The sequence below is a fragment of the Nicotiana sylvestris genome, chromosome 7, assembly GCF_000393655.2.
Source record: "Nicotiana sylvestris chromosome 7, ASM39365v2, whole genome shotgun sequence".
Lineage (NCBI taxonomy): Eukaryota > Viridiplantae > Streptophyta > Magnoliopsida > Solanales > Solanaceae > Nicotiana > Nicotiana sylvestris.
In genome coordinates this window covers 38,451,473-38,477,769 of record NC_091063.1, presented here as the reverse complement: position 1 = coordinate 38,477,769, position 26,297 = coordinate 38,451,473, and the positions used below count along the sequence as shown (strand labels likewise).

Sequence of the window (26,297 nt, the reverse complement as noted above, 5' to 3'; positions counted from 1 at the left end):
TTACTTAATTCAATCTCCACACAACTAAATGAATCCAAACCTGAAAGTATTAAACAAATTACTATATCTCACGTCAGCACAAGGGATATACAATATTTTCACTTCAAATGATTAATACCAAAGAAAGTAACCAAGGAGTCGGACAATCATGTGCAACACACAGAAAATTTTCATATCTAGCAGTAGCGAAGACTTGGTATAGACGATGATATTTAGGCCGTAAATATTTGACGAAATTTAACTTACTCACAAATTATCTCACTAATACTTGGACTTTAACGAGAAAAGGATGCATGCCTAGACTAACATCTCGAACTTAGTAGGGATTCAAATATGCCTATGACTTCATTTCTGATGCATATAACGACCATAACGTGAGGTGTGGACTAGATCTGTGATGAATCTCACTTTGGACAATGAACAAGCAGCGAACTATGTCATTTCACTGAACAACTCGTTTTAAACTCGGCACTATTTGCAAACGGAGTACACACTGATAATGATGGATCGAGAACTAAAAAAAACAAATGAGAACATATAATTTCTAGGTAAGCAAATTTTTAGAAGTCAATCAACCACTGAAGCAATTCATACGAAAATTCCACCCTTCCTTAAATGGCTCCTTTGAGGCTCGGTTCTAGTTAATAAAATCAAAATAGAGAAGAAATGGCAGAGATGAACCTGCTAAACTGAAATTCTTCTAATTGACAATGAAAAATCAGCAAATGCAAATTCCTTCGAGCAGAAAAATCCACCGAGAAACAGCAACAAGAAACATGACCTAATAATCAACGAACGGACCTCGATCGGCACTCGAACTGGCCCCGGAATTCCGAACCCAACCACAAACTCAAATTTAAACTTCAATCAAACTCCATTTTTAACAACCAGAATTTCGAAAATTGAAACAAAAGAGACCGATTACTTTATGTTTCTGATACTGAAAACAAAGAAAAAGACTGAAGGAATTTTTGTATTTCTCAAAAAATAAACTAACAAGTCAGAAGAAAACATCCTGAAACTCTCCTTAACCCTAGAACTTTTTCTCTCTCAAATCCTTTCGAAAATCTGTTCTCCAGAACCCCCTCACACAAGGAAAATCCTCACCTTATATAGACCCTCAAATTTCTCGAACCTTCTGCCCTCAAATCCGAAAAATGAAAACAAAAACCTCTAGATTCTTTGTGTAAATGATTTTTTGGGACAAATGGAGGACATCGATCGATTGACAATCAATCCATGGCTCCCATTAATCTCAAAATCGCTCAGCAAAGCATCTAAACCCGCAAAACCCGGAAGGAATAATTTCACTTGTCAGAGGTAGTTACGCTACGTGGCAAGAGGCGAGAGGAAGGAGAATGTGAGGTGAGTTTGGGGTGAACTCGCTTGAGTTTCAGGCGAGTTTGGGGTGAACTCAGGCGAAGGAGATGAGGGAACAGTACTGGGCGCCGTTTGGGAGTAAAACTAGGGTTAGGATTTTTTGTTTATAATGTGTACATATATTTGGGGGGAGTGGGGCAGGTCGGAACTGGTTAACTTGGGCGGGTTGGGGCGTTTTGGGCTGGTTGAGGTGCTGGGCAGGTTAAATTAAATTCTGGCCCAATTGGACTTAGAACCACCTTTTCCAATTTTATTTTTCTTTTGTTTTGCTTTTTTCTCTTTTTTTCTTTTTCTTTAATTAATAAGGATCCTAAATTAAATCCTATATTAATCTAAGTTGTACAATCAAACTAATTATCAAATCAAAAGATTTATAAAATTAATTAAACCTAAATTAAAAGAGAAAAATCATTGATCTAGAATTAAAAGCTAAAAAAATGTAAAAGTAAATCATTTTTTTGTGATTTTCATTTTAATAGAACACTTAATTAACTGATTAATCTTAAAAATATGGGAACAGACTCTAAATCCAATGCATGATATTTTTTGTATTTTTTATGATTTTAATGAAAGTAAACGTGCACAGAAATGCAAACAATTTAACCAAAATTCCTACAAAAACCATATAAAATTGCAAACAATTGGAAAAATCTATTTCTAGGAGTATTTTACATAGGGCAAAAATCACGTGCTCACAGTGAATTGAGTTGTAAAGTAAATGTAAAAAGAGAAGAGGATTATGATATTGTATCCCTTGCCGGGATGTTGTTATTTTAATGTTATCTCCCTTGCCGGGATGTTATTGTTTTTCATATTGTGTCCCTTGCCGGGATAAGATTGTTGTACTATTGTTCACTTACCGGGATTTTATTGTGATTTTATTGATTCCCTTGCCCTTGTTGCTTTGTGATTGTTGTTTGGGTAAGAGAGAGTGTTAAAGCACGAAGGGTGATGCCGTGTATGATATTTGTGAGAGAGCGTTAATGCACGAAGGGTGATGTCGTGCCGCACGATGTACAATTCCGTGCCTTTATATGAGTGATAATGCACGAAGGATCATTCCGTGCCATGATTATGTGAGGTAAAAGCACGAAGGGTGATGCCATACCGATTTTATTGATTTTATGGTGAGGACGAGAGTAAAAGCACGAAGGGTGATGCCGTGTACTTGTCTGTTATTTCTGATTCTTGTTGATAATTGAGTTATGATATTCTTTACATTTAACTATTGGTTTCTGATGCTACTTGTAGTTCCCCCCAACATGATTCCCTCTTCCTATTTTTAATTGTAAAGTTTTTCTTTTATTTCCCGCTGTATATGATTTAACTGCACAGTTTTATTTGGTAATCTGGTCCTAGCCTCATCACTACTTCGCCGGGGTTAGGCTAGGCACTTATCAGCACATGGGGTCGGTTGTGCTGATACTACACTCTGCACTGTGTGCAGATCCCGGTGCTAGAGCTTACGGACATTAGCTTTGGGTTGCTGCCTTCAGTTAATTCGGAGATCCGAGGTAGTCCTGCAGGTGTCCGCAGGCCCTGGCGTCTCCTTCTATCCTTTCATCCTGTTTTATTTATGTATTTCAGAGATAGTGTTGTATTTATTTTTCGGACTTTTATCTGTAGCATTCCTAGACCGTCTGTGAAATTGTGACACCAGTTCTGGGTAGTTTATGCTTAATGATTTGTATTGGTAAAATTTAAATGGTTATATTCTGTTCTTCCGTTTATTAAATTCCGCTATTTACATAATGTTGGTTCTTATTTGTTAAAGGATTAAAATGGGAAAAAGGTAAATAATACAAATGGTTGACTTACCTAGCTTTCACTAGTAGGCATCATCACGACTTCCGAGGGTGAAAAATACGGATCGTGATAAGAACCTTCCTCTTTATAAGAAGAAAGTACTTGGTCACCAAGTATCTATTAGATCCTAACTAAATTAGTGATCACCAATCGAAACTTATTTTTCAAGTACAATATAAAATATATTTTATAATACATGAATACTCACTCTTAATATTATTTATAAATTATAATAGTAAACATGTAATTGTTCGCAACAAATAAACATAAGTTAAATACTTACAGCATAACATAACACCATCTTTCCCTTCTACGCAATAGCAGTGTCAGTATTAAAAGTTAGATAAAATACACTAATATCCCTTTAACTTTGTCCATGTGATTATTTGTCCTTTAAATTTTTTTTGATGCAAACATCTATATCTATATCTATATATATCTATATTATATTATATTATTATCTATCTATACTATATTAAAAACACGAAGGCCCTTAGCGAAATATCGTTCGACTTTTTTACCCTTAAAAAATCGACTTTACACTAGATAAAATTGTAATTTAAGTTGTCTTCCTAATATTTAGGAATAAACATTCAATTACCATTTATGCTAATTTTCCTAAAGTTAGAACTTTAAAATCAACTAGAATTAATTTGTTAATCTTTCCTTATTAGATTGTATTACAATTTTATTTGCAATAGGAAGACGTGATTTTAATACAATAAAGACTTTTGTTTCAAAAGGAAAAACAATACTCTCTTTTTACCACGTCTAATCTCCATATCATTTGTAGGATTTTAAATTAAAACGTTAAAAAAAAAGAGAGAGAAGATTAATCAAGTACACTACTAAATTGATTAATTTCTAGAATACATAATAACTTACATATCGTTCTATCTATCTATATTAAATGCACGAAAGCCCTTAATGAAATATTGTTCGCCTTTTTTTACCATTTAAAATTAAACTTCACATTAGACAAAATCGTAATTTAGTTATTATCGTAATATACAGTACTTTGAAATCAACTAATTTGGTTATAAAATATTTCTTGTGTTAAATTATGTAGGAAGTCCTAATATTTAGGACTTTAATATAAATATTAAAGAAAGCTCGGTGCACTATATGTGCGGGGTCCAGGTAAGGCCCAGACCACAAAGATCTATTATCATTTACTTATATTGTTTGGCAGAATAGCAATATTACATTGTCTTAACATAAATATTGTTTGGGGAGAAATAACAGTATTACATTGTCCTTTGCTTATATTGTTTACGACAATTTTTATATAAAATATGTTTGAACTTATAATTCTAAGGGGAGGACACTATATATTCTTACTATTAAATTAAGATGTATGTACTTAATTAACTATTTTTCTAATAATTAAATATAATTTTTAAATATTATGCGAAAAAATCGATGAAGAGAAAAAGATGTTATTCGAGTAAGAAGGAGTTTAAAAAAGTATCTCTATTTTCTATATCATTGTAAAGGCGCGAATCCCGAATGCAAAAATAAATAAATTATTTTTTTAATTTTTATTCAATAACTCAAATATATTATTTAATAATATTTACGTAATTTTTTAAAATTATATACTCATTGATATAGCTACACGCCAAAGCGTGTACCCTAAGACTAGTAATTATAAAAGCACGAATGTTAAAACGCTAAATATTGAACGATGAAACTATCCCTGAAATATTAACCGGCTTTTATACCCTTTAAAAGCTAAATTAATTTTAAAAAAAATATTATCCTAAAAGATGAAATTGTAATAACAGCCGTCATATGTAATACTAATTTGACTTGGGCAATAACATTGGACAAAGTCAAACCTATTTCCGATTAATTAGAAGAAAACGCACAAGAAGAGATACAAACCTAATCAATTTGTCATTCTCTCTTCATTCATATTACTTCTTCCTCATATTCAATAGCAGGAATAGCTCCCAATGTCATACACATCTTCAACAATTATGCTCTTTTTAATGCCACCTACTATTAATTTTTTATCAATTTTGACCAAATAGTGAATTACTTATCTTTACTTAAGATCAGTTTTTGCAAAATACTCCCACTTTTCTTTTTTGTAATATCCGAAAGAATTAGTTAAAATATTATTTTACTAAAACGTAGCACAAAAGTATCCAACTTCTAAGCGAAAAGGTTTTTTGGATTCACTAAAAGAGTGATAACATTGTTGGGGTTCATATTTCTTATTACTTCCATTATTTGAAAATCCCTTATGCAACTCTCTCTACGGTAAGGAATGTGTAAGTATCCTTTTGACCAAAATATCTTTAAAATATTCGACAAAAATCAAAGGACACAACTAAAAATAATACATGTTTGGACACCAACGAGTAGTATTTGGCAAACTTCCAAATCTTAATTGTAAGATTCAATTAGCAAATACATATATTTCATGTGGGATAAAACTCTAATTATTAATAGTATTTGAAGTCTAATATGAATAGGCTAAACAAACTTACCATGTTTATTTCTAAGACTAGAAGTCTTTGTAAGCCAAGATAAAGACTTAAATGTTCATTTATTCTATGGAAAAGGGCTTAAAATGCCCCTTTACTTTATGAAATAGGACAGGCTAGCCCTCCGTTAAAAGTTGGTCTTTATTCTGCCCTTGCCGTCAACAAATGGGCTCGTATATGTCCTCCATCACTAACGGAAGACAAATAAAGCCACGTGGAATATATATGAGGGCAAGTTAGACCTAGTTTGAATTGTACAAGGGCATATATGAGTCAGTTATAATAGTAATTTCTCAAACACTTCACAACTCCATATCAGTTTACTTAGACACCTATTTGACAACACCAAACTAATTATACAACAAATAAACTAAGTCATAGACGCAAACATTCAAATGAACGGCAATGACTTCATTAAGTCCTAGTAGCTCAAAAGGGTCGAATCATAACAAAAGACAATAAAAGACAATGTCGGAATGTTCTAGTAGCTCAAATTGGTCGAATAGGAGGTGTCATTACGGACTTACTACCAATTATTTCATGGCATGAGCACATTTAAATGCTAGGAGAAGTTTTTTCAAGTGCCCGAAGCATGAGGTAAATAAATTTTTTTATGGGTTTTTTTAATTATTCCGATTTGCTTGTAAATTTGTTTTATTTATTTTTGGTTTTTAGGATGAAAAATATTCCTATTGGGAATGGTAAGATGAAGAGCTTCCTCCTACAGTTTCAAATCTCATATGCGATTTAAAGAAGGAAAAAGAAACTCTAATCCGTGAAAGAAATGCTCTCTACAGGGAAATTTGATCTTGAGAATATTATGATACTCGTCGATCATGGAGGAATAGAAACCTTAGAATTAGAAAAAAAATGTTCTAATGAAGAAAGTGACCGATTTAGAGTACTCAGTTGTGCTTGATGCTAAATTTCGGAAGCAGATATGAATTTTCATGTGCGTGATATTGGGATGTCTTGTTATGTTCGTTGGATCAGTGCGAAATAATATGTAATGTTAGTGTTATTGTGGCTTAATTATTATATTTTATTATGTAATGAAGCTTTATGTTTTTATACAAGAATTTAATAAAGTCATTGTCGTTCATTTATTGTGTCTATGACTGAGTTTATTTGCTATGATAATTAGTTTGGTGTCGTCAAATAGGTGTCTAAGTAAACTGATATGGAGTTGTGAAGTGTTTGAGAAATGACTATTATAACTGACTCATATATGCCCCTGTACAATTCGAACTAGGTCTAATTTGCCCTCACATATATTCCACGTGGCTTTATGAGTCTTCCGTTAGTGATGGAGGGCATATACGAGCCCATTTGTTGACGGTAAAGGCAAAATAGAGACCAACTTTTAACGGAGGGCTAACATGTTCTATTTCATATAGTAAAAGGATATTTTAGGCCCTTTTCCGTTTATTCTAAATATGTATGTACAAACAAAAAAGTAATACCAATTCGCAATTATGCAATATAGAATATTTACAAATATACATATATTTTCTTTCGAAAAAATAGAATAACTTAATAATTGGAAAGGATAAAGTAGCGGTGTCTTTCAATTGACACAACAACATGAAAACATCTTCAATATCAAGTTGTTGGAAGAAAATTATTTTCATATCTTTTAATGATTAGCGAGATATATACGTACAATGCACGTACATAAAAACTAGTTATTATAAAAGCATGAATACAATATCGGTTTACAAACACAACCTTATAATATTAAGCATAATAACTCATAATAAAAGGAAATAACCTTAATTCTAGATATTAGCCTTAAAATCCTATTAGTTTTAGGACATAATACTACATGTTAGGAATCCTACATAATTACCTTTAGGAATCCTCTTAGTATAATTACTTTCAGTCTATTTAATTCATATAAAATTGAATAAGTAAATATCCTTATTCTTTAGTCATGTAATCCTATTACTTTGGGGATATACTTCTTAAAAATTCCTATTACTAATTTAATTCGAAAATGTATTATAATGTCCTATTACTAATTTAATTTGAGAATGTATTATATTATCCAAATCCATTTAGAAAAAAGGAGAGCCTATATTATTATAGAAGCATAAATACAATATTAATATATCAAAATAGCCCTAAAATACTAAGCGAAAGAACTCATAGGGAAAGGACATAACTACAATAACCTATTTTCTGGACTACAATACCCTCTTCGCTAATTTTTAATATTTAATATTTTAAAATTAATAAAATTTTGACTATTACATTCTTATTAAAATATGTAAGAAGGTTTAATAAAATCAATTTCATAAGAATCCTCTGTATTGGCAATACATTGCCACTCCATAATGTCCAATACCAAAAAAATAATATTAAATGAACTACATAAAGAGTTGAAATTGAGAAAAAATATCCCTACGATAATATATTTTTATATTATTTGAACGATTTTCCTACTCAATAATATTTTTCTATCAATTTTTCGTGTAATATTGAAAAATACTCAATTATTAAACAACAATTAAGAAAATATTTAAAAATATAAATGTGTGAGAAAGAGGAAAAAAATAGTTGGTAAGAGTCAATATCACTAATGATTCTATAAACATAAAGATCTAAAAGTGAAATGTCATATCAATCTTTTACTATTTGAAAATAAAATTTATATATTGTATAAAATTATAATTAAGATTAAATATTTAAAACAAGAGATGAACTAATATTAAGATCTGAATCAACATAGAATAAATTATTTTTATATTAAAATTAAATAATTAAATCTTTTAATTGATTATTTAGCAAGAGAATCTAATTAAATTATTTATTAAACTCATCATATGCGTAAAATTTCTATTCAAGTTAAACAAAATCTTAGGATACATAACTTTATTACATAAAAGGTGCCTTAGAGCACAAAATAAAAATATTAGTATATTATTAAGAATCAAAATGCTATACAGGTGTCTGAGGAAGCGCAATCAAAGCTAAATTCTAATCAAGAACAAGCTTTCAATACTATATTATAGAGAGTCGACTCTGGTATAACAGGATTGTTCTTTGTAAATGGGTCCGGCGGATCGAAATAATATTTTTATGTCATACATTACTTGCAAATATCATATCAAGAGGCATGACACTGTTAGCAATAATAGCAAGTGGTGTACCAACAACGATTTATTGTGAAGCCACACACTTTAAATTTGATATACCTCTTCAAACAACTTAAATAACCATCACAAATATATCAAAGCAGAACAATGGTGCTGAATTTATAAGGAAATTAGAATTGATAATTTGAGATGAAACACTTATGGCAAAGTGTCAGACGATCGAAATTAATGGTTTGGGAGGTGATTTCTGTCAAGTACTACCAGTAGTTTCAAATCGACAAAAGCAGAGACTGTAAAAGCTAGCTTGCCAAAGTTATACTTCTGGCTTCAAACGAAAAAGATTTAACTGACAAAAAATATAAAGTAAGAACAGATTCAATATTCAGTGTCTTCTTGCTGTGTGTTGGAAACGAATAAGAGCATCCAATAAAGGATGATTTGGTCTTTCCTGAACACTTGCTTATTAATCCCAATGGTAATAGTAGTGCATTTAATAAGAGAAATATTTATATCATTAGATTAAAACGTAATTTGTGCAAATTGCATGATGGAGTTAAAAAGATATCTTAGCTAGCAGAAATGAATATGTTGATCAACTAAATAAAAGGTTGATTGCAAAATTTAATAATAAAAATAAAATATTTTTCAGTTTTTACTCAGCAGAAAATGATACCAGTAATTACTACGAAGAAGAATATTTAAATACTTTAATACCAAATAACCTTCTACCATTCATGTTTGTTGTGAAGTTTATTATTTCTCACGTATGTTAGTGTCACCGTATATATAATAGACTAAGTTAAAATTGATCTTCCATTGTATATAGGTTAATTTTGAAAACAAATATGTCCGCCATGCTACTGAAAAAATTAGATACGCCGAATAACTTATGTAATAGCATACATATGATATATAGAAGCTTTGATAATAATGTCATACATACAAAAATTATGATACTGGTCAATGTGCTTCTAAGTATATTCTTATCCCTTAATTCAACTTTCGGCTTCCGAAACTAAGGAATATCTTTTTAAATTTGTGTGAAAATATTTTTAGTATGTTTATGTTTTATAAATATAACAAATAAAGCACAAGGACAAACATCCTAAATATTGAACTATATTTACCGCAATATGTTTTCTTGCACGAACAACTGTATGTTGCACTTTCAAGAGGGATATCAAGATCAACAACAAGAGTTTTGGTTAAGGCAGAGCAACCAAAGCATTAGGAGGAAACATACACAAAAAAATATTGCCCACAAAGAAGTGTTAGTTAAGATACTATCACATTAAATACTTTTAAACTATAATATATAATTATCTAAATAACATGACAAAACTGATTATGTTAATGTAATAATATTTTTCGATATTTAGATAATTATTGTATTATTATACATAAATTTCTCTTATTAATTAAACTAGTAGTCGTACCCGCGCGATGCGCGGTCAATATTAAAAAAAAATTAATTAAATTAAATTATGATCAGGCTTGTTTGATCCTATTAGATCGTATTGCTTTAATAAAATTCAATTGTCATCTTGTTTGTCAATACGATATACCCAATAATGAAATCTCTATTAAATCAAACGTACTTATATAGTCAGTGAATAACTTTTTTGTTCTATTTTTCTTTATTATATTAAACAATATTTAGTATTCGCTTTCTTTTTGTAATATATGAGAAGATATATAATTTATTACTATTGAATTTTTTTATTTTAAATTTTATTCTGTTGTTCTTAATAATATTATCTAAATTTTAGTGAATAAAATCTATGTTAAACTAACGGGACTTATACAGGCAGTGCATCGAATAACGTTTTTGTTATGTATTTTTCTTTATTATATCTTTCAATATTTAATACTATTACTTTGTTAATAGAAAGTCATTAGCATATTACGTTATTTAATATTTTTCTCTGAAGTTTTTTTTATTACTTTTTTTATTTTTTTTTATTTTTAAATAATTTTAAAACTCCAACTTAAAACTACTCCCCAATTTGAATTGGTAATTTATTATTTTTTTATTTTTGTTTTTTATATTAAAATTATATTAAAACTCCAACTTGAACTACTCCCCAATTTGAATGGGTAGTTTTTTTTTCTCTATTTTTCGTTTTTTATAGCTTTTTTATTTTAAAATAATTTAAAAACTCCAACTTGAAACTACTCCCACCCAATTTGAATGGGTAGCTACTTTTTTATATATTTATATTTTCATTTTCTAATTATAGTTAATTATAAGATATCTATTTTTATTTTAAAATTATTTTAAAACTCCAACTTGAAACTACTCCCCGATTTGAATGGGCAGTTTTTCTTCTTTTTTTTTTTGTTTTTTTATAGATTTTTTTTTGCCTTTTTATTTTAAAATAATTAAAAAACTTCAACTTGAAACTACTCCCACCCAATTTGAATGGGTAGTTTTTTTTTTATATTTATATTTTCGTTTTTTATATAGTTAATTATAAGATATCTATATTTATTAATTCAAATAAAGTAATCAATTAATATATATATATATATATATATATTCATATATATGGTAGTTTTATATTTTTTTATAATTTTCGTTTTTATATATATTTAAATTCAAAAAGAATAACCAATAATTAATTATTAACTAAATTATACGATATCTTTTTCTATTTTAATTATTTTAAAACTCCAACTTGAAACTATTCCCCGATTTGAATGTGTAGTTTTTCTTATGTTTTTTTTCCGTTTTTGTAGCTTTATTTTTTTTTTTGCTTTTTGATTTTAAAATAATTTAAAAATTCCAACTTGAAACTACTCCCACCCAATTTGAATGGGTAGTTATTTTTTTATATATATATTTTTTATTTTTTATTATATTTTTATATATATTTTTATTTTTATTTTTTTTATTATAGTTAATTATTAATATAGATATAGATAAGAAATATATATTTATTAATTAAATTAAAGTAACCAATTAATATATATATATAACCAATTATATATATATATATATATAGATACACACACATACATACATACATATATACATATATATGGTAGTTTTTTTAATTATTTTTATTTTTTAGATATATTTAAATTAAAAAGAATAACCAATAACTAATTTAATAACTAATTATGCCATGTGTCATTCTATTGTTCTGCCATTTGGCTTTATGAGGTGTTTTTGTCTTCTGCTTTTAATTATAGATTTATTTTAAAATAATTTAAAAACTCCAACTTGAAACTACTCCCACCCAATTTGAATGGGTAGTTTTTTTTATATTTATATTTTCGTTTTTTATATAGTTAATTATAAGATATCTATATTTATTAATTCAAATAAAGTAATCAATTAATATATATATGAATATATTCATATATATGGTAGTTTTATATTTTTTTTTATTATTTTCGTTTTTTATATATATTTAAATTCAAAAAGAATAACCAATAATTAATTATTAACTGAATTATACGATATCTTTTTTTATTTTAATTATTTTAAAACTCCAACTTGAAACTATTCCCCGATTTGAATGGGTAGTTTTTCTTCTGTTTTTTTTCCGTTTTTTATAGCTTTATTTATTTTTTTGCTTTTTGATTTTAAAATAATTTAAAAATTCCAACTTGAAACTACTCCCACCCAATTTGAATGGGTAGTTATTTTTTTATATATATATTTTTTATTTTTTATTATTATAGTTAATTATAGTTAATTATTAATATAGATATAGATAAGAAATCTATATTTATTAATTAAATTAAAGTAACCAATTAATATATATAACCAATTATTTTTATATATATATATATATATATATATATATATATGGTAGTTTTTTTAATTATTTTTATTTTTTAAATATATTTAAATTAAAAAAAATAATTTAATAACTAATTTAATAACTAATTATGATATGTGTCATTCTATTGTTCTGCCATTTGGCTTTGTGAGGTGTTTTTGTTTTCTGCTTTTAATTATAGATAGATTTTATTGTTGCTTCGTACCATTATTAAGGTGCAACGGACGCGATAGATATTGAAACATATGGATTTTCCGTTATTTCTATTTCATAAACGGCATTTGCTGTGATTAACCCATTACTCCCATTTCAACTGAATGTGTAGCTACAAATCTCTGTTCTAAATATAGTGTTTCTGGCTAACGGTTTTACGCATCAACCGCCATGGTTTTTATCAATCTTCCTGATAACAAAACCCTATCCCTAGACATTAATCCTAGTATAAGTTCGCTCCAAAACCTAAACCTAAAAATTCATGAAAATTTCCACATCCCAATCACCCAACAGTTTCTTTTTCTTTCCTGTCGGCGGTTACTCAACACCGACGTACGGTTATCCGATCTAGGAATTTTCCCTAATTCGACTCTAACCCTACACGTTCCTCTACTCGGAGGTATGCAAGCACCAGCGGCACCGAAAGCGCGACTCGATTTCCTAAACACAAGGCCTCCTCCGAATTATGTTGCTGGATTGGGCCGTGGTGCTACGGGTTTCACTACCCGTTCTGATATTGGGCCTGCCCGTGCTGCCCCTGACCTCCCAGATCGTTCAGCTGCTGCTGTTGGCGGCGCTGCACCAGCAGCTGGCGGCGTTGGCCGTGGCCGTGGCAAGGGTGGTGCGGGAGAGGAAGAAGAAGAGGATGATAATGAGGAAAAGGGGTATGATGAGAACCAGAAATTCGACGAATTTGAAGGTAATGATGTAGGGTTATTTGCTTCTGCTGAGTATGATGAAGATGATAAAGAAGCTGATGCTATTTGGGAAGCTATTGATCAGAGAATGGATTCAAGGAGGAAAGATAGAAGAGAAGCTAGGTTAAAGGAAGAAATTGAGAAGTATCGAGCGTCTAACCCGAAGATCACGGAACAGTTTGCTGATTTGAAGAGGAAACTGTATACATTGTCGAGTGATGAGTGGGATAGTATACCTGAAATCGGGGATTATTCATTACGAAACAAGAAAAAGAGGTTTGAGAGTTTTGTGCCTGTTCCGGATACCCTTCTGGAGAAGGCTAGGCAGGAGAAAGAACATGTAAGTGCATTGGATCCAAGGAGCAGGATAGTTGGTGGCATGGAGACACCTTCAGCGCAAACGCCCGTCGCTGATTTGACTGCTGTGGGTGAAGGGAGAGGAACCGTGTTGTCGGTGAGGTTGGATAGGATTTTGGACTCGGTTACTGGACAAACTGTGGTGGATCCTAAGGGATACTTGACTGATTTGAAGAGCATGAAGATTACTAGTGATGCTGAGATTTCGGATATAAAGAAGGCTAGGTTGTTGCTTAAGTCGGTTACTCAGACAAATCCGAAGCATCCTCCTGGTTGGATAGCAGCTGCTAGACTGGAGGAGGTTGCGGGGAAGATGCAGGTAGCGAGGCAGTTGATAAAGAAAGGTTGTGAAGAGTGTCCTAAGAATGAGGATGTTTGGTTGGAGGCGTGCCGTTTGGCGAGCCCCCTTGAGGCTAAGGCAGTGATTGCTCAAGGTGTTAAAGCAAATCCTAATTCAGTGAAATTGTGGATGCAGGCCTCAAAGTTGGAGGAAGATACAGCAAATAAGAGCCGTGTTTTGAGGAAAGGTCTAGAGCATATCCCTGATTCGGTGAGGTTGTGGAAAGCTGTTGTGGAGTTGGCTAATGAGGAAGATGCTAGACTTTTGCTTCAGAGGGCCGTAGAATGCTGTCCATTGCATGTGGAGCTGTGGCTTGCTCTTGCTAAGTTGGAAACTTATGAAAGCGCAAAGAAGGTACTTAACAAAGCTAGAGAAAAGCTTCCTAAAGAGCCTGCCATCTGGATCACTGCAGCTAGGCTGGAAGAAGCCAATGGGAACACTGCTTCTGTTGGGAAAATTATTGAAAGGGCAATCCGGGCTTTGCAAAGAGAAGGTTTGGAGATTGACAGGGAGGCTTGGATGAAGGAGGCTGAAGGATGCGAAAGAGCTGGTTCCCTTGGGACTTGCCAGGCAATAATAAATAACACTGTTGGGATTGGTGTTGAGGAAGAAGATAGGAAGAGAACCTGGGTTGCTGATGCTGAGGAGTGCAAGAAACGGGGTTCGATTGAAACAGCAAAATACATTTATTCACATGCTCTTACTGTATTTAGAACTAAGAAAAGCATCTGGCTTAAAGCAGCACAGCTCGAGAAAAGCCATGGCACCAGGGAGTCACTTGATGCACTGCTTCGAAAAGCAGTGACCTACATTCCAAAGGCCGAAGTTCTATGGTTGATGGGTGCCAAGGAGAAGTGGCTTGCTGGTGATGTTCCTGCAGCTCGAGCAATTCTGGAGGAAGCATTCGCTGCAATTCCTGATTCTGAGGAGATATGGCTTGCTGCTTTCAAGCTCGAGTTTGAGAACCGTGAGACAGAGAGGGCAAGGAAGCTTCTTGCTAAGGCACGTGAAAGGGGAGGCTTGGAACGGGTCTGGATGAAGTCGGCCATTGTGGAGAGAGAGCTTGGAAATGTGGATGAGGAGAGGAGATTGCTGGATGACGCATTGAGGCGCTTCCCCTCATTTTTCAAACTTTGGTTGATGTTGGGACAGTTGGAAGAGAGACTTGGTAATTCTGACAAGGCAAAGGATGCCTATGAGTCTGGCATTAAGAATTGTCCCAATTGTATACCCCTTTGGCTGTCCCTTGCGTCGCTAGAGGAGAAGATGAATGGGCTGAGCAAAGCTCGAGCAGTTCTTACTATGGCCAGGAAGAAGAATCCTCAGAGCCCTGAGCTATGGCTTGCAGCTGTGCGGGCTGAAGCTAGGCATGGATACAAAAGGGAAGCTGATGTTCTGATGGCTAAAGCATTGCAGGAGTGCCCCAATAGCGGCATTCTATGGGCTGCTTCAATTGAGATGGCACCTCGTCCTCAGAGAAAAACCAAAAGTTCTGATGCTTTAAAGAAGTGTGATCATGATCCACATGTTATTGTTGCTGTGGCTAAGCTGTTTTGGCAGGAGAGGAAAGTAGACAAAGCAAGAAATTGGTTCAACAGGGCAGTGACCCTTGCACCAGATATTGGTGATTTCTGGGCATTGTACTTAAAATTCGAACAGCAGCACGGAACAGAGGAGCAGAGGAATGATGTGTTGAAGAGGTGCGTCGCCGCAGAGCCAAAGCATGGGGGAAAATGGCAAGCTACAGCCAAGGCCGTAGAGAACTCTCATGAACCAACAGAAAGCATTTTGAAGAAGGTGGTAGCCACATTAAAGAAGGAGGAGAATTTGGCTGAAAATAACAACAACTAATCAGCTTAGTGTGAGAGTCTCTGTACTTGATAATCTTAGAGCGATTTATAGGTTATAGGCAGTAGTTACAACATCCTTGTTTGAGTTGCTTCGAAGTATTGTATCTTGGTTGTGTTTCACCTGATGTGTAAGTTGATCTGAATGTTGCAATTTTCCATTCCTCATATTATTATAAGGTCAGCAGGGATGTTTCTCATATTGTTCTCAAGTTTATGTTTCTTGTTGTATTTTATTTTAGAGACGAATGTTATGATTCCCTTTAAAAGGTTTATTCAATGTTCTGTATTTCCTCTATATCTCATATACCTTTTTTTTCGTAGGCCTTTTTATGTTTTTATCAAAAATCTCATACACCTTTTTATGTAAGTTCCGTTTTTCACGTCACTCGTGACATTTGAGTTAATGAAGTTCAAGGCAAGTTTTAAAGTTATGCGTGGATGTGGACATGCCTATTATATTGACATATGTAGAGAGATGAGTTAGTGGGATTCTAATGGGTTGTTGTTGTCGTATGTAGAGAGATGAGATGGAGTCAGCTTATCTCTTAACAAAACAGAAGAATCTCTTTTTTTGGTACAACCATTTGATGGGTTAATTATGTCATGCAGTGTTGGTGATATTCATAATTATCAGAGACCGAGACAAAGAAGACATTCGGTCTCTATGCTTTTTGAGATAATACCATACCGACGGAATGAGAGAACTTGCTAAGTTGACAGACTCGGTAGCTTTCTGTTTTTCTCTTTCTTTCTATGGACATTATTTCAGCAGTGATACCATTCTGGTAATTGAATTGTTTTCACACTTTGCATTGTGTTACTTTCAGCGCCTGTAATGACCCACTTTCTAAATCCATGATCATTTAATTACCATGTGTAATTTTGGTTCTGACAATAACATTTTTCATATTCTTTTGATATTCCTTCTCCTTAAATTTACATGTGGTAATGTCAAGCATGCAGGAAATCATCTTAGTCTGTGCTAAGAAGTACTTTTGAAGTTCTGCGCGTGCTCTATATTAGTTCATTATTTGATGATGGATTTACAAGATTCATTAATCAGAATCCTCTATTGGTTTACGGCAATGATGTCAGAATTTTCTTTCTTTTGGTTGTCGGTGAATAAAGAAGGTATCAACAGTGATACAATTTGGTGAGGTACAAGCTTAAGCATGTGCTGGTGGCGCTCCTAAACCCCATCTTGCAACTGCACAGGCAGTCAAGGCAAAGTTAAGGATCACAGAGAAAACTCACTCTAGAGATGATGCCTTAAGATGTGAATTTATCTACAAGGTGGACCAGAAACTTGATAAAGACTTGAGAGCTGTAGCATCTATTTCCTTGTAATGACTAAGAAACTTCCAACACATGGCTGCTATTCCAATAACCTGATATTTGAATGAAATCCTACTCGTTCCTCTCAATTTCATTTCCCGTTTCCTATCATCGAACCTGGCAATGGCACCTAGGCATTGAATGCTTTTGCTGGGAGAGATGGAGTACGTACATTGAGTGCTTTTGCTGAGACAGATGGAGTATGTAATTTTGAAAAACTGCCACAGACCTATAATCTCTTTTCTTTCTGGGAAGTTTCTCAAGGTGTGACAGAGTAGTCTAACAGATGTTGTCTTAGATTTTTAAACCTTCAGTACTGTGGCAAAATGGAATACTGGAAAGACAATGATGATTTTACTCCTCTGAAGGACGTGTAAACATGAGGTAAGTTCTGCTCATGAAAAACGAATCCAGGTTCTCCCAAAAATACATCTTTTACTTCTTGTTTATAGCTTGACAAGAGAACTTCCCAATATGATGCTTCTATCCTTACTCGCCTGAGTTTCTCGTGGTATTTTGTGCAGTTGTCTTCCACCTCAGTTCTAAATCAAAGGTATAAACTCTCAAGTGTGCTTTCTTGTGCCCGATATATTATCATAAAGCAGAACACTAGTTGACTATTTAGCTAGTTCGCCCGAGAAATCTCATTCGCTTATCCTTTCTATGTCTTGCAGCTAGAGCATCATTTTGAACCTTCCCGAATTGATTCGTTATCTGCAGCTTCTTCAAAAGTAACTTCTTTCTTTTTTATCCTCAAGCAGCAAGTGTTAGTAATTCATGTTTCCTGTGAAGAATGGAAAAGGATAACTACTAGATACCTTCATAGGAAAAGGAAACTACCAAACGCAGGTTTCAATTGGTTTAGTTTTGTTTCATCAATATTTGCTGGCTACTCTTTGGACTTTGGTAACTTAATGAACAGCTAAAATGACTGTAATACTTTCAATAACCATGTTGTATTCCTGGTCTTACTTTTTCCTATATGCTATGAGAAGCCAATTGTTTTCGTTTTCGGTTCTCGCTTAGTCTATGTGGAGCTCTAAATCAATCAATCACAGCTGCACTGGAGTTCCACTACTTAATAGTACTAGATTTGATTACTAATTTGTTACGTGTTGGAGGAAGACCACAGAGTCCAATAGCTTTTTACCCTTGGCTGTCCGCACTGCATGCACAGGTATTATCAAGAGAATGGGTTGTGATGGGATGTCAACCGTTTTTGCAGGGAATGCATAGATAAATCAATGAGACTGGGGTATCTAATGCATAAAGTCAGTCTTGTGATTCAACTAGTCGTTAGAAGCCAAGAATTACCTGAAAACTACTCTGCATTTTAGTTATAGTCGCGCTTTTACAGGAATAATGAATACCCTCCTTGCCGCACACATAGTGCTAGCCAACAGTCACTGAGAGATTATCCTAGATTTGATACCTTAATTGAGGCAATATATCCGGATGTTGAGAAGTACGAAGAGGAGGTATTTCCTTAATTAATATTGTGCAACTTAATGAACCCCCTCCCCCGCCTTTAAAATGGAAAAAGAAGGGACACTACGGGAAAAAGAAGAAATACAAAACCACTAGAGGCCTCTATTCCTTTCCTCTTCTGTTTTTGATGAAACTTGTCTGTTACTTTTTGGAATATCTTGTTTCAGGAGCTTGTCTTTCTTGAAGAGGAACGGGCACTCAATGAACAGGTCAGTTGAAGAAGCACCTGAAATTCTCATTCTTGAATGGACATGTATTTGTTTGCATGTTTTTAGTTCTTGTTTTCCGTCTATCCTCTTTTGTTTACAGAGTCAAAGTTGTTACTGGAACAGAACACACATATAGAGGTGATCTATGCATAGTCATTACAGGTCCATGCATGTTGAATTTAGTTGTTATGAATTAATAGAACTGAATCTATTGATGATATATTCTCTATAATGTAATAGATTCTGTTTTCTCCCTTTTATCACTGAGATCTAAAAGATGTCATTCTACAAAAGAACTCTTATTTGGAAACTAGGACGCCTACTATGGAGCTGCGTTCTTAGTAAATGAAGTTCTTAATGTGTCCAGTATAAGCTCTTTGGTAACTCACTCCAAGTGCTCCTATTGACACAACATGTTAATCCAACTTTAAAAGGCTATGTTCTCCTTGTATTTGAGAATCTGAGAATGAAATGGAAGATTTTTTTACAATTGTTTGTCAAACACTTGTTCTCATGTGTGATAATATGCCTATCCGATAGTCCAATTCACTTTAATGCATACTAAGTAGATTATAAATAACTGTGCACATAAACTGTTAATTGCAATGGACGTAGATATATATTTAACTTTTCTTTCATGATTAACACTTCACCATATGTTTTGGGGGCTAGACATATAGACCTGATACATGCCTTGTGTTTTATTGAACAGATTCAAGCATCCATTGCCCAAATTTCTCAACGCCAATCTGAAGCACTAATTAAGAGGTGCAAAGTTGGAAACGACATAGCTGCTCCCTCTGCACAAAGAACATCTCCCAACTATCACAATGCTTATTCAAGAAGAAGAAGAAGCAGTCAGGGGACTGAACCTGAGCGATCTGATCCAAATGAGAGTGAAAATGATGATCATGACAGGAACAGAGATTCACAACTCCTCCCCCCCTCCCCCCCAAAAAAAAAAGAAAAGAAAATGATGAGCACAAACCAAGTTTAGGAAGCGCAAAGGAGCTCCAGTCACCCAGACTTCCCGTTCACTGCCATTTGGAACTATTCAAGCATCCACTATTAACCATTCAACCTTAATGGATGCATCAAATATGGTAGCCCGGGTTATCAGTGGGTCCAAGGTTACTCTGCAAAGCTTGCAAAGGCGAGAAATTTTTGAAGGAATCAATCTAGAAGCCCATTACATAAAAATCTGGCGATTTGGAAATAAAATGAGGAATCAAGTTCAATTATATTACAACAACAACAACATACCCAGTATATTCCCACATGTGGCGTCTGGGGTAGGTAGTGTGTACGCAGACCTTGCCCTTACCTTGTGCAGGTAGAGAGACTCTTTTCAAGAGACCCTCGGCTCAGGTCAAGTTCTATTCTGTTATCTTATAAAATTTATGTTTGTTGATGTTTCCACTAAGTCCCATTTTTTTTGTTGTGGTTTCAGATCCTTGTTTACATGCAAAAGAATTCTGAGGTATGATGATTATATAGTTGTTATGTGAGTTTCTTGATTCGGGTTTGTAGAAGGATGAGGGCAGGGGAGAAAAGAAGATAGGGGTGTATGTCCATTGTAGAACATGTGGAACCAATCTTTAAGAATTGTTTTAGTTTTGTCTGAATAACAGTAGTCCGCTGCTTTCCAGTTCTGCAGATATCTATCCTTCCTTGTATAAAGAATTTAGTGTTTTTTTTTTCTTTTTCATTTTACACAAGTTTTTGGTTTGCTTACTTACAAGCATTGAGATGTGTTCAATCTCCTTAGAGCTACAGTAATTTATTCAAGGAGATTCCGAATTGATATATCTTCATGAGCACCATGTCACAGAAACAGACACTAGATTTGTCCTTCTTCCAACTCTTCCCCCTTTTTTTTAATAACTCTCCCTCCTCTTTTTATTCAGTATACCAAGCAAAAAGAAAGAAAGATATACTTGTTCCCTTCCAATTTGTTTTATATGCTTACTATATAATGAAAACTTCTGTCTTGATCCTAGAAGTATATAATTTGGTTATAACAAAATTGAAGGCTGTTTTGGGAAGAGAATAAAGGATGTGGTTGCATGGCTTTGCCTGTTGAGTGATTGCAATGTAGTAACTTTCTGTTCTTCAAGCAAGACCGAATGCATTATGTTGTTGTATTAGGAGATATCTAGTATCTTGAGGTTTCCATTCAATTGTGTATCAGCTCAGGTTGGACTTGGGAATTGATGATATTTTGAACTTCGATAGGGGAATAATTTACACTATATGTGGTAGGCGAGCTGTTTTAGAGCTTGGATTTTTCTCATGCACTCCATATCACATTACTGACTGATAGATCATAAATGTCTGTGCCAATTCTGTAGTGTATTTTCATACCTAATTTTTTTTATTAATTTATGCATTTGTACTGCTATTCATATAGCAAAAAAACTTTAAAGCTGAGAAAAGAAGATGCCAACTGAAAAATTCTGAAGAGTAACAAGTAGTGCGTCTAGCTTTTAATGGGTATTTCGAAATGCCAGAGTCTTTTTATCTTAATTTGGCAAATGGCGTGATGGATCATAGACTCTTTGTTTGATCAATTCAGTGCAGGTATCTCCAGTTTTATACTTGCTGGACCAACACTTGAAAATGTTATGCTTACAAATCTTACATTGAGTAGTTCATATCTTTACCAAGAATACCTACTTGAAAACTCTATATTGGTGAAATTAACCAACAAATACCAAAAAGTACTTGAGAAATGAACTCTAGTGATCTCATATATACATCTTCTCCTGACTTGGATGGGAACAGAAAGCCACGCCCTTGCCAGTCCATTTAAGCCAGTCCAACAAGCTTCTCACTGACCTCCCATAGCTTTCGTGCCTTTTCTGCATCACTGGCTTCTTTTGAGAGCTGGTTCTCAAACGAGGAGGAGGTGTTGTTCCAACTCCAGTAGACACCAGACTTTGAAAGGCTTGGATCACGTACGACCTGAATTTAGCACGGATGTTTCAGTGGTATTCTTCATGAACTAGTTTATGATTCAGTCTGTGAAAATGCAAGGGATAAAGGTGTCCAAGTTTGCTAATTTTGACTAACCTGTGCAAGTCTTTTTCCTGCTTCTGCTTCAGATACATAGCCTTTGGTAATGTACTTCTGAAATGGTGGGAAGAGAGCCCTGAACAAGGGAATGTGATTCCTAAACAAACCAGTTTCAGCAATGCAGCCGGGATAGAGGGACGCAAAGGCAATGCCAGTCTCCTCGTGGAAACGCCTATGAAACTCTTGCATGGTAAGCATGTTACAGACTTTGCTGTCTTTGTAGGCTTTGGCGCCGTCAAATTCTCCTCCATCAATCATGGGTGAGCAGTTTAAACTATTCAACCCTCCTGATAGTCCTCGTAGATCTCCAAGATTAGCCTTTGGCGGTACGTTTCCAGCCAAAGTGTTTGTGTTTCCTGATTCAGAAAAATTAAGTCTTAGAATCATTTTGGGTTTCCTTTAATATGGAAATTCCTTTAATATGAAAATTCAGAAGCCCAAAGAGCAAAAAAGTGTTTGTCACTATCTTATTTCTGTAGGGCATCTATGAAATCTATCATGCTTCCATCATATGCTGTCCAGCATTTTAGTGATGTATCATGAAATATGTGTAGTTTCTCGATTCTCTGTCTTGTGTATATCTAAGTATGTTAATGCTTAATTACTTGTAAAAAAGAATATCTAGATATGCTAATTGTGGAGTTCTAGCTTTGCAGCATTGATAATTTGTTCCTAGCTTACTGGTAGTGACCTGAAATTAAGTTGCTCAATGAAGTCGAGTATGCTGGACATCAGAGCATAAGCTACCAGTTTGAGACCAGTACCTGTAATGGAGCCAACAATTATAAGGCGCTTTTGTGGGTAATCTGATTGCTTGAGGTCATCTAGCAGCAACCTTGAAAGCAGGAAATGTCCAAGATGGTTGGTACCCACACTAAGCTCAAACCCGTCAGCAGTAAAAGTTGGCTCTTTAGCAGTCGGCAAGTACACTGCAGCATTGCAGACTAGCGCATCAAGTGGCCTCCCTGAACGTCGGAAAGTATCTACAAATTGGCGGACGCTTTCAAGGGAAGCGAGATCCAGATGCATGACAGTGTAGTTTTCCTTTGGAATGCCCACGGATTTTGCTGCTTTCTCAGCCTTAAGGAAGTCCCTGCAGGCCATTATAACGTGCCACTCTCCTGTTTCACCTATAGCCTTTGCTGTAGCTAGTCCTAAACCAGAGGAGGCTCCGGTAATTATCACATTGCCTTTCCTGAGGGTTTTCTTCTGTTCTGAGGTAGACTGGTTGACTGCTGGTGTGGTAGCGGCTATTTGTGCTCTAATAGGTACAGCTGCTATTTTCTTTGTCAATTCCTATTACATGATATGCAATGATATTAGTTTATCTCATTCTCTATAATTCTATTAAGCAGTACATATGAAGTGAGAAATGTTAGATAACCAAAACCGTAAAAAGACATCAGTCATACGTTCTAAATAGACCCAAAAAAGAATTTGGAACTCTTAAACATTTGTACTGCTTATGCAGCTTGAAAATATTGTGATGACCTCAAGAGGTAATCTTTCTTCTAAAATGGCTGCACTCTGCTAAGTATTTTGATATTCCTAAAATGGCTTTCCATGAGAAGGGGAGCTTTGGAGTAACGGTGAAGTTGTCTCTATGTGACCTATAAGTCACGGGTTCGAGCCGTAAAAGCAGTCACTAATGCTTAAATTAGGGTAGGCTGTCTACATCACACCCCTTGGGGTGCAACACTTTTCCGGATCCTGCATGAACATAGATTGTGTTGGGCACAGGGGCAGATGTAGCTTGAAAGTATTGGGTTCATCTGACGCAGTACTTTCGATGCGGCATATAAATTTAAGTGTAAAAATTCACTAAAATTTCAAGAAATAGTATATATGAACCTATAACTTACAAAATACAATTAGTTTGAACTCATAGAGTTTAAATACTCTGCTTGTGCACCAGGCTGCCCTTTTAAAATGGCTTTCCGTGATGAGAACTTACTCTAATTGTGCTTCTTGGGATATAATATACATGTTCATCTTAGTAGAGAATTATTCAACAACTAGCACTCTAAATATAAGAAAACTAAATTTGCAGACTGTGTATAATGAGTGGGGTACCTTGTTCCATGCAGCAGGAGGAATGAACTTAGATTTTTGATTGTAAGATAATGCAACTCCAAAGAGGCTACTGTCCTTGAGAGTAGCACATGATTTACCCTGCCACAATTGGAAGATGTTGTTAAAATTTCAGGTGAGTAATTAAGAGAGCCAAGTGTTAAAGAGCTGGAAAATTTGCAGCCCACCTCTTTGTGGATAGAAAATGCAGAAGGAAGCAGAGATGCTGCTTGGAGAGCCATTTTTGAACCTACTATTCAATGGTTTTTCACTCAACTCTTGTTACAACTCTATTATGAAGGTGGTTTTGTGATTTTTGTAGTTTGAGCTGGAGAGTGGGTTTGGAAGTTTGTGTTCTTCTATAAAGGATTGTACTATTAATTAAGGAGAATGGGTTTTGGGGCAAGGATAAGATGGTAATCTGGAGATGCCATGTCAGCTTCCTCTAACCAATCAATGCTTGAGTTTTGGATTCTCCTTGATATTTAGTTAAAGTATTTACTGGCAGCATATGCTGATAGAACTGGGCTGGGCCAAAATGTTATATTTGTGATACAGGAACATTACTTCTCAATTTCTTTTAAAATAAATTAACGTATTTCGGACGAAAGACATCAAGGAATATGCTTAACGAGGAATGATGCATATAATATAACCTAAGGCAAAATAACTACTACTAGGACATAAACTAAGGAGAAGATCGACAAGGGAAAATAATCCAAGTGTGACCATAATATCCAATTCAATAACGAAGGGGACATCACCAATTTAATACAACGAGGACATCAGTGATAGACCTTTCCGCCCCTTGTGTAATCTTCATCCTTAGGCTAATACTCTTTCATTTATGTGAAGGTATTAGACCGTGCACGGAATTTAGGGAAAAAATAAATCTTTGAAACGTGTTATTTTAAATATGTTATGATATTTTTTTAATTCAAAATCATGTCATTAACGTGAAATAGGAATTCTAAGATTAAGTTGTTTCCAACAAACAAAAAGTATTCTTTTCGGAATAAACTACGAAGAGGAGAACGTCATATAAAATGTGGTGGAGGGAGTAAATTATTGGGCTTGCCATAATTTGCCCTTTCATTCTTTTTCCTCTTTTATATAGGTCTCAAGTATTTTTGGAGTTGTTCGTCGGGGGTAGGATGGACTTCTCAGATGACCAAGCGCTAGGCTATTTTGGGGATGGAAATAGCATGGGCCAATTTTCGGACTGGTAATTGAAAAATAGCTAGTATTTGTGAAGTCATTAAAAACTAACCATTATTTTGCTGAAACGCGGAAAGTTCTAGCATAATATATAATGGATTATAGAGCTCCTGCATATAAATTTCCAGCATATTATGATGGAACTCCAGTACATTATAAAATTCCAGCATATTATGTAGGAAGTTCATATGTAAAAAATTCGAACTCCAGCATATTATGCTGGAATATTTACGAATTTTGAACAGTATTTTTGTTCAGATTTATCTTTACATGAAATGTGTCTAAATTTCGATTACTTTTGAAACTGTGACTATTTTTCAAGGAATTTTTACACCCTATAGAAAACCTTAGTACCCTATTTATTTTAAATAAATACCATTTTAAAATATTACATCCTATAAATACCTTTTATCCTTTATAGCAAAAAAATCTAAATAGAGTTACATCCTACAATTAAGGCACCATATATGCTAAATATTATTTTTCTCTCCCTTTTTGTATTTTCTCTCACATAATTATCGCGTATCTGCAAACCCCAATACAATCTCTCTCTATTTGCATACAACCAGACTCTCTTCTCCCACAAACCCTAGTTTCTTAACTCTTCTCCCACCCAAATTCTCAATTTTCTGCTCCGTGTCACCAACGTTATCATCAGAAAACCTTAAATAAGTCATAACAAGGCTGAGGAATGAAAGTGGAGAAGAAAAAAAAGAAGGATTTTTAAGAAGTTTGTTTGTAAATCTACGAATTACTGTAGACGCCATAGCTGCAGAAGTAGAAAGGGAAAAGAGGATAGGCCACTGTCCGACGGGTTCCATTTTGAGAAAGCCTTCCAATGCTTTATGCATCCCTTGAAAATCTAAACCCAACA

General features: G+C 34.0%; 2 protein-coding genes across 2 annotated transcripts; one reads left to right on the top strand and one right to left on the bottom strand.

The window, feature by feature from the left end:
* Positions 1–12,838: 12,838 nt before the first annotated feature.
* LOC104243879 (protein STABILIZED1-like) lies at positions 12,839–16,323 on the top strand. Its single transcript, XM_009799140.2, has one exon. It carries the CDS (start codon positions 12,955–12,957, stop codon positions 16,027–16,029), a length of 3,075 nt encoding a protein of 1,024 aa, XP_009797442.1. The 5' UTR covers positions 12,839–12,954; the 3' UTR covers positions 16,030–16,323.
* Positions 16,324–21,586: 5,263 nt separating this feature from the next.
* LOC104243880 (protochlorophyllide reductase, chloroplastic-like) lies at positions 21,587–24,573 on the bottom strand. Its single transcript, XM_009799143.2, has 5 exons — positions 24,394–24,573; positions 24,209–24,307; positions 22,900–23,431; positions 22,133–22,491; positions 21,587–22,024 (listed from the first exon to the last, which is right to left on the bottom strand). The coding sequence occupies exons 1-5, from the start codon at positions 24,445–24,447 to the stop codon at positions 21,869–21,871; spliced, it is 1,200 nt and encodes a 399-aa protein (XP_009797445.1). The 5' UTR covers positions 24,448–24,573; the 3' UTR covers positions 21,587–21,868.
* Positions 24,574–26,297: the final 1,724 nt, after the last annotated feature.

What these genes read in the sequence shown, in the direction of transcription:
- LOC104243879 (XM_009799140.2), top strand. Translation starts at nt 12,955, where the DNA reads ATGGTTTTTATCAATCTTCCTGATAACAAAACCCTATCCCTAGACATT.
- LOC104243880 (XM_009799143.2), bottom strand. Translation starts at nt 24,447, where the DNA reads ATGGCTCTCCAAGCAGCATCTCTGCTTCCTTCTGCATTTTCTATCCAC. An exon ending in CTCCTGCTGCATGGAACAAG is followed by an intron (nt 23,432 to 24,208) that starts GTACCCCACTCA and finishes ATCATGTAATAG; the next exon opens with GAATTGACAAAGAAAATAGC. An exon ending in CAGGAAAAAGACTTGCACAG is followed by an intron (nt 22,025 to 22,132) that starts GTTAGTCAAAAT and finishes TGCTAAATTCAG; the next exon opens with GTCGTACGTGATCCAAGCCT.